This window comes from Emys orbicularis, chromosome 12 (genome assembly GCF_028017835.1).
Source record: "Emys orbicularis isolate rEmyOrb1 chromosome 12, rEmyOrb1.hap1, whole genome shotgun sequence".
NCBI lineage: Eukaryota > Metazoa > Chordata > Testudines > Emydidae > Emys > Emys orbicularis.
Window position 1 is genome coordinate 24,208,719 of NC_088694.1, and position 13,521 is coordinate 24,222,239.

Here is a 13,521-nt window from a genome sequence, read left to right on the forward strand (position 1 = left end):
TTGTTTAAATGTCACTTACTCAACCTTCAGTACACTTTAGTTCTGACTTGCAGCACCTCTGATCCTAGTCTAAGCTTCCTATGAGCAAAGACTGCCAGTGTGGAAGATGAGGAAGACAGCTGCCCAAATTCATTTTCATTTGTGGTTGAGGACAGCATTGATACAGCTCCCCAGAAGTGAATAGCTTACTGCATACCCATGCTGCACTACTGGGGTATTTTATTTATTTTGGATTTTGTGGCTGGTATCTAAGGCATTTCAGGATGGACTTCTCAGTGCTTACTATGGAGTGTGAAGTCTGGCTTTTATCCCATTCATAAAATCATAGAAGATTAGGGTTGGAAGAGACCTTAGGAGGTCATCTAGTCCAAACCCCTGCTCAAAGCAGGACCAACCCCAACTAAATCATCCCAGCCATGGCTTTGTCAAGACAGGCCTTAAAAACCTCTAAGGATGGAGATTTCACCACCTCCCTAGGTAACCCATTCCAGTGCTTCACCACCCTCCTAGTGAAATAGTTTTTCCTAATATCCAACCTAGATTTCCCCCCACTGCAACTTGAGACCATTGCTCCTTGTTCTGTCATCTGCCACCACTGAGAACAGCTTATCTCCATCCTCTTCTGAACCCTCCCCCCTTCAGGTGAATGAAGACTGCTATCAAATCCCCCCTCACTCTTCTCTTCTGCAGATTAAATAAGCCCAGTTCCCTCAGCCTCTCCTGATAAGTCATGTGCCCCAGCCCCCTAAACATTTTCATTGCCCTCTGCTGGACTGTCTTCAATTTGTTCACAGTCTTTCTGTAGTGGGGACCCAAAACTGGATGCAGTACTCCAGATGTGGCCTCACCTGTGCCCCAGGACCGACCCCTGGGGCACTCCGCTTGATACCGGCTGCCAACTAGACATTGAGCCATTGATCACTACTTGTTGAGTCTGATGATCTCGCCAGCTTTCTATACACCTTATAGTCCATTCATCCAATCCACACTACTTTAACTTGCTGGCAAGAATACTGTGGGAGACCTTATCAAAAGCTCTGCTAAAGTCAAGGTATATCACGTCCACCACTTTCCCCATATCCACAGAACCAGTTATCTCATCATAGAAGGCAATCAGGTGAATCCATGACTGTTTCTGATCACCTTCCTCTCCTCCAAGTGCTTCAAAATGGATTCCTTGAGGACCTGCTCCATTATTTTTCCAGGGACTGAGGTGAGGCTGACCGGTCTGTAGTTCCCCAGATTCTTCCCTTTTTAAAAGATGGGCACTATATTTGCCTTTTTCCAATCGTCTGAGACTTCCCCCTATCTCCACGAGTTTTCAAAGATAATGGCTCTGCAATCACATTAGCCAACTCCCTCAGCACCCTTGGATGCATTGCATCCAGCCCCATGGACTTGTGTATGTCCAACTTTTCTAAATAGTCCTGAACCTGTTCTTCCACCACTGAGGGCTGCTAATCTCCTCCCCATAGTGTGTTGCCCAGTGCAGCAGTCTGGGAGCTGACCTTGTCTGTGAAGACCGAGGGAAAAAAAGCATTGAGTACTTCAGCTTTTTTCATATCATCTGTCACTAGGTTGCCTCCCCTATTCAGTAAGGGTCCCACACTTTCCCTGACCTTCTTTTTCTTGCTAACATATCTGTAGAAACCCTTTTTGTTACCCTTCACGTGCCTTGCTAGCCACAGCTCCAATTGTGCTTTGGCCTTCCTGATTACACCCCTGCATGCTCTAGAAATATTTTTATACTCCTCCCTACTCATTTGTCCAGGTTTCCACTTCTTGTAAGCTTCCTTTTTGTGTTTAAGCTCACTGAAAATTTCTCTGTTAAGCAAAGCTGGTCGCCTGCCATATTTGCTATTCTTTTTGCACATCAGGATGGTTTGTTCCTGCTCCCTCAATAAGGCTTCTTTAAAATACAGCCAGCTCTCTTGGACTCCTTTCCCCCTCATATTAGCCTCCCAGTTCCCTGGGGGAGTCTGCCCATCAGTTCCCTGAGGGAGTCAAAGTCTGCTTTTCTGAAGTCCAGGGTCCGTATTCTGCTGCTCTCCTTTCTTCCTTGTGTCAGGATCCTGAACTCGACCATTTCATGGTCACTGCTGCCCAGGTTGCCATCCCCTACCAATTCTTCCCTGTTTGTGAGCAGCAGGTCAAAAGGAGCACAGCCCCTAGTCGGTTCCTCCAGCACTTGCACCAGAAAGTTGTCCCCGACACTCTCCAAAAACTTCCTGGATTGTCTGTGCATTGCTGTATTGCTGTCTCAGCACATGTCAGGGTGATTGAAATCCCCCATGAGAACCAGGGCCTGTGATATGGAAACTTCTCTTAGTTGTCCGAAGAAAGCCTCCTCTACCTCATCCTCCTGGTCTGGTGATCTATAGCAGATGCCCACCATGACATCACCCTTGTTGCTCTCACCTCTAAACTTAATCCAAAGACACTCAACAGGCTTTTCTACAGTTTCATACTGGAGCTCTGAGCAATCATACTGCTCTCTTACATACAGTGCAACTCCTCCACCTTTTCTCCCCGTCTGTCCTTCCTGAACAGTTTATACCCACTCATGACAGTGCTCCAGTCATGTGAGTTACCCCCACCAAGTGTCTGTTATTCCAATCACATCATAGTTCCTTGACTGTGCCAGGACTTCCAATTCTTCCTGCTTGTTTCCCAGGCTTCTTGCATTCGTGTACAGGCACCTAAGATAACTAGCCGATTGCCCTACTTTCTCAGTATGAATAAGGAGGCATCCCCTGTTGCACCCTTCTCCTTGTGTTTCCTCCCGGTATCCCACTTCCCTCCGGGCTTAGGTCTCCATCCCCCGGTGAACCTAGTTTAAAGCCCTCCTCATTAGGTTAGCAAGCCTGCCTGCAAAGATGCTCTTCTCTCTCTTCGTTAGGTGGATCCCATCTCTTCCTAGCAATCCTCCTTCCTGGAACAGCATCCCATGGTTGAAGAATCCAAAGCCCTCTTTCCGACACCACCTGCGCAACCATGCATTTACCTCCACTATTAGATGGTCCCTACCTGAGCCTTCTCCTTCAACAGGGAGGATGGACGAGAATGTGACTTGCGCCTCAAACTGCTTTATCCTTCTTCCCAGAGCCACATAGTCTGCAGTGACCCACTCAAGGTCATTCTTGGTGCCCACATGGAGTATCATTGGTACCCACATGGAGAAGTAAGAAGGGGTAGCGGTCTGAGGGCTTGATCAGTCTCGGCAGACACTCCATCACATCCTGAATTCTAGCTCCAGGCAAGCAGCACGTTTCTCGAGTTTCCAGGTCTGGACAGCAGATGGATGACACTGTCCCCCTTATGAGGGAGTCCCCGACCACCATCACCTGTCTCCTCCTCTTGGGAGTGGTGGTCGTGGAACCCCCATCCCTAGGACAATGCATCCCATGCCTTCTGGTCAATAGGGTCTCCTTCTTATCCCTTCCCTCAGATGACTCTTCCAAACCATTCTCCGCTGTAATACTTGTGCAGAGGGCCTGAAAATGGTTTCTTACCTCTATCCGCATTGGGGGTACATGGGTTATCCTCTTTCTTCTTCTGGAGGTCACATGCTGCCAATTTTCTTCCCCGTTCTGCACTGCCCTCTCTGATTCTTTAGCATGTGCTGTGCCTGCAGAACCAAACGCTGACTTCTATCCAGAAAATCTTCATTTTCTCTGATGCAGCACAGGGTTGATACTTGGGTCTCTAGTCTTTAACCTTCTCTTCCAATATGGAGACCAGCTTGCATTTCGTACAGACAAAGTCACTTCTATAATCTGGGAGAAAGACAAACATGGCACATCCTGTGCAGGTCACAACAGCTGATCGCTCACTATCCATATTGTCTTCCTTCTAAGAGCCTCTTCAGATGTTGTATTTACTGCTCACAGAAGCCTGAAAGGCAAAAACTCTGTGGGAACTCCCCGCCGCAGGCAAACTCTCTCTGATGGCTTCTCCTCTGTTCACCACTCACTCGGTTCACAGTCCTTACTTCCAGCTACAAATTCCATGTACATCTGAGGGAATAGAATCCTTTTGTTATCTATTAATTATATAATAAATTATAAATACTGCTTGTCTCCTAACTGGTAGGGATCTTATTTACATTTTACAAAAATTTCTGTAGGAAAAGAGCATTGAAAATTAAGACCCAGAGCTTGTGAACACCGAAATTCTACAAACGACCAGAAAGCGCTTAACTAAATAAACAAGTGCAGAATAGTCACTCTTGAGCATAAAATGAGAAAAAAAATAAAGAGCTAGCAACACATAAATAAAACATCTGATTTAAATTTGGACAATTGTTTTGATTTTTTTTTAATCATGACTTTTATCTATCCTGCTTTAAATAATAAAATTATTTTGATTTTTAAACTAGCAGAATGAAAACTAGTTACAAGTTTTTTATATTGCACAGGTAACAGAAATCCTGTCTCATCTCAGTGGTGCAGAAATGCTTGTTATATAAAGAAAACTTCTCGTGTAGAATTTCAGATGTGGTCTCCCTTTCGTGGATGCAGTTTAATTTGTGCCTGTTATTTTTGCACTTCCATTTCAGCTGTAGATGCAAATATTAACAACCACACCTCTACCTACCTCATTGCCGATCACAGATCTGGAGGTTAGTGGTGCAGTTTCTCCAATTTGTTCATCTTGCTAATGGAAAAGCATTTGCACAAATGGTACCCTCAAACAGGGAATCTGTGCCTTCCATTCAAACAGAGATTGATATCTTAGTATAGATATAAAATAACTCAGTGTTCAGTGAGAAGAACAATCATCAGCTTCCTCTTGAATCTTCTGAAGTCATAGCAGGCCAGTGGTTTCTTTTAGCAGAAATCCTCATCAATTTAAATGGGAAGTTTCATGCTCAAATCAATGGCAGGATAGGGTTATTTGAACATAAGAACAGCCATGCTGGGTCAGACCAATGGACCGTCTAGCCCTGTATCCTGTCTTCCGACAGTGGCCACTGGCAGTGCTTCAGAGAGAATGAACAGAACAGGCAATCATCAAGTGATCCATCCCCTGTCACCCATTCCCACCTTCTGGCAAACAGAGGCTAGGGACACTTCAGAGCATGGTTTTGCATCCTTGCCCATCTTGGCTGTTGATGGACCTATCCTCCATGAACTTATCCAGTTCTTTTTTTAACCCTATTATAGTCTTGGCCTTCACAACATCCTCTGGCAAAGAGTTCCACAAGTTGACTATGCGTTGTATGAAGAAATACTTCCTTTTGTTTGTTTTAAACCAGCTGCCTATTAATTTAATTTGGTGACCCCTAGTTCGTGTGTTATGAGAAGTAGTAAACAACACTTCCTTAACTACTTTCTCTACATCAGTCATGATTTTATAGACCTCAATCATATCTCCCCTTAGCCGCCTCTTTTCCAAGCTGAAAAGTACCAGTCGTATTAATCTCTCCTCATACGGAAGCCGTTCCATACCCCTAATCATTTTTGTTGCCCTTTTCTGAACCTTTTCCAATTCCAATATATCTTTTTTGAGATGGGGCGACCAGAACTGCACGCAGTATTCAAGATGTGGGCGTACCATGGATTTATATAAAGGCAATATGATATTTTCTTTTTTATCAATCCCTTTCCTAATGATATGGGTTTTATTGGATCTGACTGCATCCCCTTTGGTTGGACAATACCGCATCACCCTGGTATAAATATGATGAGGTGGGATTTTTTTTTCTTCTCAAAAGTTTATGATTAGATTGCTAATGACTATTGCCATGCTCTGGTCAATGTACTGTAACTAGATCCTAATGTAAAAATAAGGCACCTTTTTTCCCTTCTCTTTGAAGATGAAAATGAGCCTCCCACACCCACTTTGTTGTACTTATTTTTTTTGCCCAGGAGATTAGCTGCTATTATGTAGTAGCTCTCTGTAAAAGGAAATAGAGGTGTGATCAAAGCCCTCACCAATTACTGTTATCACCTCGTGCTCCTGGGCTTTTGAATTGAGTCTTGCCTTCCCTGTTGTCAACAACACTCATAGATGTGCCTGACATTATCTGTCCTGGAACTCTATGAGAGGAAATTCAAGATCTGCCAGGAAGTCGCTCAGATCACGTTTTATTGCAATGTCAGGTTTGTAGATCCTAGTTATTATGTCTCTCTTCCATCCCCAATCAGACACAATAATCGACCTGGATGGCTTGTGAAGATGCATGTGAGTTTATTTTCAAATTTGGGCTATTGCAAACTACCCGCTGCTAGTGAAGGCAAAATAAAGTCTCCAAGGGTTAAATTAAAAAAAACATTATTTCCTAAGAATCCTAAATAATACAGTTTGTAACACTGCTATTATTCTCTTGGAACACTGCATTTGCTTACAAGTCATGCTTGGGACTGGCAAAGTGACAGAAAATCTCAGGGGAAGGTAAGTAGGAGCGGCCGTTTACATTCCCAACACTGAGCAAAGCCAGGATGGGGCTACAGCTGAGAATTCACGTTTGTGGTTTTCTGTCTCAGCTGTGAGAAGCTATGCAAGTGGCACTAAGAGAAGGTTAGTGCCATCTGTGTCCCAAAAGAGAACGCTGCTCCTGCTTCTCTGACCTGCCCATGCTGAAGTTTCCCTGGCTATGTCTTGAGTGATCATCCCAATTTACAGACACTTCAAGCCATGTTGCAAAGAGGGGAAAGTCTGCCTCCCTGGCCATGTCCCAGGAGATGTGCCTTTTTCCTGGCTATTTCCATAAGAACCTTCATTTTGGAAAATGGTCCATATGATCATATCCAAAGGGACTCATGTGACCAAGTCAGAGGCTGGTTCAAATGCGAGCAGTGGGATGTGGGACCTCCCCCTCCAAGAAACAAATCCCAGGTTTATAACTGTGGCCATGTCCTTTAGCTGTGTGTCTGGGTGTACATTTTATGCAGCATTTGATGCTCAATCCCTGTGTAGTACAAAGACAATGGCTATAATATCCTTCTGTGTGGGCGAGGTGGGAAAGCCTTGCAGGAATTCCTGTAAGAAAACTAGCAGAAGGTTCGTATGGTGTAGTTACTGAAGACTGGTATCCCACTGTTATTAATCCAGAAATAGGAGAAACCAACCTATATACTTTCCATTTAAATATCCTACAAGACTGAGTTCTGCATTTCAGCCATCTGGTCTTTCTCAGGGGCATATGTGTGTGAAACCCTCACGGACCCTGCACTGCAGGGGGAACGTCGCTCGCTCTATAAATATGCCGCCAGAAGCAAATGCACTTCCCCATTCCTTTTAGGTCCATACTTGCAGGAGGAAAATGATTCTTAGCCAGCATAAGCCAAAGGGTGCTCATGGTCTCTGCAGAGCTGTGCCTTTTGCATAATCCGATGTGCCTTTTCCTCCTTGAGAACAGCTGTTTGGTTGGTTGAGTACTGAATTATACATCACCTTTATTTTTGCCCAGCTTTGTCATGTTAAACCACCTGAAGGCATTGGCCACTCTTTTTATAAACACTCTTCCACTGTTTATTTTTCAGGCTCTACCCGAGGGGCAGACGGCATCTTGGGATACGGCCAAGGAAGATGAAAACCGCAATAAGAATAGATATGGGAACATCATCTCCTGTAGGTGCAAATTCAAATTAAACTGAGCTTACTGTATGTGTTTGTCAGCATCTGGACAGATGTTCGAGAGCCTAAATAAAGAAAAATGGCTCAAAATGCCCAGCCTTTGAACAGTTCAATTAGTTAGTTGCAGGCTAAGCTTCTTGTTATGATTTCTCTCCCCTCCCCCTCCACCCCCCACTGTGCGTTTCAGATTTTGTACTTAAGGGCAAAATCCTGCTGTCAGATTTTCACAGTGGACTGTGATGCCAAGAGTCTGTTCTATCTCTACATACACAGAGCTTTCAATACCACAAATGGGAGTTCAAGGGGCAACTAGGAATATCAGAGCTGAGATGTGGATCAGAGAACAGAATTTTTACCTTAGAATAGAAGTTGATAGACTCTAGTCTGTAGAGCACTCACTGGTGGTCTCCAGAGAGCTGGTTGCTTATATGGAGTAAGCTCTGTTCCTTGTTCCTCCTAAATCACATTGACAGCTAAAATAACATTAAACACTTCCCAATCTTACCTGCTCAAGTGAGCAATTGGTGTAGTTGCTACAGGGATGTTATGGGATTGTAAATGAGATGGGAGGTGTGTGAGACCCTCTCTCTCTATTGAGATACGTTCAGCAGCATGGAAGCTATTTTAGAACCCCTGTATTAGATCATTGATATAAGAAATTGACCCAGGAACACAAACTGACACTTTTTGAGAGTTCCATTGAAGTCAGGTGAGTCATGCTAGTGTAAATGAGGGGAAAATTAGGCCCCATGCATTTATACATTTTATGTTGACCAGGGGAAAAATCTTTCTTGCAAACATAAAGAATAGTCTTATGGTTAAGCCACTCGACTATGACTCATCAGATTTAGAATTCGTTCTTGGATCTGGCACAGATTTCTGGGTGACCTGAGCGAAGTCACTGTCTGTCTGTCTGCCTTAGATCCCCGTTCATAAAATGGGGTTAATAATACTGCTTATTTCACATCTTTTCTCTGTTTTGACAGTTTAGATTGAGTTCCTACTCTGGAGAATTTACAGTGTTTTACTCTGTGTTTATAGGCTGCCTAGCACAATGTGATGTATAAAATAATAATAATAATTAGTCAGAATGGGCAAACTGTGCTGGATAAAATAAGCTCTTCCTCTGCCCAGACACTTGGTCAATACCCAAACCAAATCTTTTAATTTTTTTTTAGTTTCAAAAAGTTTGAAACATTTTGGTTGGTTGGTTGGTTGGTTGGTGGGGATTTTTTTGCTTTTGTTTTTTTGTTTGGTTTGTCTGTGTTCCAGCTGGATGTGGTTTAACCTGCATAATCTGATGCAGCAACAGAATTAAACAATGGATCTGAGCCAAAACCCTGGATCTAGATAGTTTCCATCTGCCTGCAGGGAAGATCTAGATTTGGATCCTAAGTTTATGGCTCAGGCTCATGTCTAAACAGAATGAAATCACTATAACAAATGGAAAAAATGAAAAAAGAAACTGAACTAATACTGTAGCATTAGGAGCCTACCTAATCATGAACTGAGATCCACTAATACCTTTTGAATATAATTTATTTTCCAGCTTCCATATCTGTGGCACCAATGATATAAAAACAACAACTCAAGCAACAGGCTGTTGGGCATGGTGTAGAATGGTTTAGAAACCTTTTGATCTAGAGGAATAATGATGAGATTGAAAGTAAATCAGGAATTCCTTAATTTTAATCCCAATTTTGCAACTGATTTACTCTATGGCATTGAGTTTCTCCATCTGTAAAATGGAGATGGTAGTACTCGAGTGAATACTTGTCCAGTGTTTTTGAAGAAGAAAGTGCCCTGTATTTATGAGTGGTGTATGTAATGAGGAAAATATGTGAGGCGATTTTTTCAGGTAGTTTTGAGTAAGCAGAGGACATGACTGAAGATAGAGGACAGAAGCAACTAAACTATAGTTACTGTCCAATTTAGGACTCGAGAGATCACCAAGTGCAGCACATGGCAAAAATACACATAGTGAAATCAAACAAGGTGAATGGGAAATGACACAGTGGGGAAATGTCCATAATGTCGCGTGCTTGAAGTTAATTACTTGAGATTGTTAAATAGACTCAAATGGAATTATTTAATCAAAGATTAACTATCTGAGATTAGTAGAGCACTATACAGAATACAGAAATAATAGATGCATTCTGACCCTTGATATCAGGTAAAAACCTGGCCTCTGTGTCTCTCTCTTCTGTAAGTGATGAGATTTGAGCAGTTAGCACTCGCCGAGCTGACTTTCAAATCCCTTGTTTTTTATAGAGCATGAGACAGAGGCTCTCCTTTTTGTAAGGGAAAATTGCTTTCCCGCGATTAATTTCACTATGTGTCTTGTTTTGACATTTTTGTTTTACCTAATTACTTATGGAATTTCTTTTATGGAATTTTTAGGTTACATGATCAATAAACTAAAGGGAATTCTAATCTGATCATTATTACTGACAGCTGTTACAACCGGCAGTTTTACTGAGTTAAAAACATCTTTCAATGGGTCATTGTTTCATCCATTACAGAACCCATCTGTAAATAACAATGATTCCTTATCAATCACACAGTCCATTACAGAAAACATCTGTGTGGAAGGTTCGTGCCAGGGCTCGACCCTCCTGGACAGGAGGGGAGCCACGCCGACTCGCTACAGGCCCTTAGGTGCAGGAGCTGAGCAGCAATATAACAGTTAGGGAGCTCAGGCCCTCTGGTGCAGGGGCTGAGCAACAATATAACAGTTAGGGAGCTCAGGCCCTCTGGTGCAGGGGCTGAGCAACAATATAACAACAGGTAGGGGGCTCAGGCCCTCTGGTGCAGGGGCTGAGCAACAATATAACAGTTAGGGAGCTCAGGCCCTCTGGTGCAGGGGCTGAGCAACAATATAACAACAGGTAGGGGGCTCAGGATCCTATACCTGAGGGTTGGGTGAGGGGGAAGCCTGCCACCCGTGAGCGGGGTGGCAGGGGGGGACGCAGGCCCACCCACTCTACTGCGTCCCAGCCCGGGGCCCTAGCAGCGACTGCTGCCGCTGCGAGTCAGTGGGGTGTCCTGACCGAAACACACTGACATCGGCTCATACGTGACTGCAGCCTGACCGGGGTCGGCTACCCCCGGGCTACTTCCAGGTTCCCCCTCAGGGTCTACCTCGTCCGTGGCACCGGGCCCAGTCCAGTCCATCAGCATGGGTTCCTCCCAGCTGGGGCTTGGAGGCAGGTCCGGCAGCTCCTTGGGGAAATCCGGCCAGTTGGGGTCGGGCGGCTCCTCCGGGTAACAGCAGGGGCGGAGGGGCTCTGGTGGCGTCTCGCCTTCGGGGTTGGTGTGGGGGGAGTTCCAACGGCTCCTCCCAATGACGGGAGCGGGCGGGCTCCGGTGGCTCCTCGTCGTAGTGGGCTCGGAGCAGCTCCGGCCAGACTGGGCAACGGCCTCGGGCCTCGGAGCTCTCCCGGCCGCAAGCTCCCGGCCGCATGTCTGCTCCCTGCGGTGGCTGGGTCCTCACTGAGTTCTGGCGGCCGGCTTTTATACTTCCTGTCCCGCCCCTTGACTTCCGGGGGGCGGGAACAGGCGGCGGGGGCTCCGCCCACTTGGGTGTCTGTAAGGGCACTCCCTCTGCTGGACAGAAGGGGAGCCACGCCGACTCGCTACAATCTGCCATGACATGAATCCCTTATCAGTCACACCGTTTTGTTTATAACTTACTTCTATAGACACTTTTTTTTATCAGTTTGATGGGTCTTTTCCCTGACATGTATAATCCCACAGATTTGGAGGCACCAACCATAATGAAGTAAAGCCCAATACTTGATCACATGACGTTCCTGAATCCAGGTCACTTACAGGTCAAGAACCAACACTCTGGCCTTAGAATTCAAACACACTCCTTTCTAATATCATAAAGAGTCTGGCAGAATAGTTAATATGTGAAGGAGTTTAATCTACAATAAAAAGAGGATTTAAGGGGTTAATATTTATTAACAGGTACTAACAACTAGGATGAATTGTTGTCTGACAAAGTGTTGTGCTGCCTTTTGGCTATAAATATAAATACAGTAGGAATCAAGAGGGAGGAGGTGATGTTCTTGAATATGGAAATGCAAAATGTAATCAAAGCTAAGGAAGAGGTGTTTGCAAGGTCTAAAACATCGTAATATAAGTTCAGGTCCAGAGGCAGAGAGGGTGAAAAGGCATAGATAAGAAAAGTGGAGGTAGAGAAGGAGAGAAAGGATGTACACGAGCTTAAGATAAATAACAAGATTAAGTTTTTTCCCCTCAAATACATATTGAATCAAGAGTGCAGAGGAGGAGACAATAGACCTTCTAAGAGACAGGAAGGAGAGTTTAGTAACAGAAGAGATAGGAACAGATAAATGGAATGAAATTCTTTGCCTCACAATTTCCGAGGTGTCTCAGGATGGATGCCATTAAAGGGAAAGAAAGTGTCCAGGGAAGACAGGAGATATCTGAAGAGCCTATGGGCCTGTTCCAACATCCATTGAAATCAATGGAAGTCTTTGCAGGGTTGTGAGTTCAATCCTTGAGGGGGCCATTTAGGGATCTGGGGCAAAAATCTGTCTGGGGATTGGTCCTGCTTTGAGCAGGGGGCTGGACTAGATGACCTCCTGAGGTCCCTTCCAACCCTGATATTCTATGATTCTATTAAAAAAAAATCAAAATTTTGACTCCAGTGGAGTCTACATAATTTTCCTGCTGGAACACGGGACCAGGAGAGTATGTATTAGCCAGGAGGCCAGGCCAGAAATCAAGCAGAATTCAGGTATCAAAAGGAATCTTTTCTCCCAGACTCAGGGGTCCTGGGCAGCAGTGTAGCATCCCCTTCCTTACTCTTCTTGAGCCCACACCAGGAGGCATGGTGCTATTAGCTGGACTCTGTGATCCCTCTGAGTGTGACTCTCAAAGCACATAGCAGGAGTTAATGATGCTTCCAACAGTTCATAGAATCATAGAATATCAGGATTAGAAGGGACCTCAGGAGGTCATCTAGTCCAACCCCCTGCTCAAAGCAGGACCAATCCGCAACTAAATCATCCCAGCAGGGCTTTGTCAAGCCTGACCTTAAAAACCTCTAAGGAAGGAGATTCCACCACCTCCCTAGGTAACCCATTCCAGTGCTTCACCACCTCCTAGTGAAAAGGTTTTTCCTAATATCCAACCTAAACCTCCCCCACTGCAACTTGAGACCATTACTCCTTGTTCTGTCATCTGGTACCACTGAGAACAGTCTAGAGCCATCCTCTTTGGAACCCCCTTTCAGGTAGTTGAAAGCAGCTATCAAATCCCCCCTCATTCTTCTCTTCTGCAGACTAAACAATCCCAGTTCCCTCAGCCTCTCCTCATAAGTCATGTGCTCCAGCCCCCTAATCATTGTTGTTGCCATCTGCTGGACTCTCTCCAATTTTTCCATATCCTTCTTGTAGTGTGGGGCCCAAAACTGGACACAGTACTCCAGATGAGGCCTCACCAATGTCAAATACAGGAGAATGATCACGTCCCTCGATCTGCTGACAGTGCCCGTACTTATACGGCCCAAAATTCCGTTAGCCTTCTTGGCAACAAGGGCACTCTGTTGACTCATATCCAGCTTCTCGTCCACTGTAACCCCTAGGTCCTTTTCTGCAGAACTGCTACCCAGCCATTCGGTCCCTAGTCTGTAGCAGTGCATGGGATTCTTCCGTCCTAAGTGCAGGACTCTGCACTTGTCCTTGTTGAACCTCATCAGATTTCTTTTGGCCCAATCCTCTAATTTATCTAGGTCCCTGTGTATCCTATCCCTCCAGCATATCTACCACTCCTCCCAGTTTAGTGTCATCTGCAAACTTGCTGAGGGTACAGTTCCAACTCCAGTATCTGCTGGGGCTTTATTCTCCAGCCACATAAAATGAATAGCTCCCATTGATGTCAGTGGGAGTTATCCATATGCTGGTTTGG

At 44.8% G+C, this 13,521-nt stretch overlaps 1 protein-coding gene across 2 annotated transcripts in view; it reads left to right on the top strand.

Annotated features, from left to right (window-relative positions):
- The window catches only part of PTPRT (protein tyrosine phosphatase receptor type T), a 715,579-nt gene that overhangs the window by 666,279 nt on the left and 35,779 nt on the right, over positions 1 to 13,521 (top strand). For both annotated transcript variants that reach the window (XM_065414819.1, XM_065414820.1), the window contains one exon: positions 7,488 to 7,575. In XM_065414819.1, coding sequence (XP_065270891.1) covers positions 7,488 to 7,575 — 88 coding nt within the window. The remainder of the gene's footprint in view (positions 1 to 7,487; positions 7,576 to 13,521) is intronic.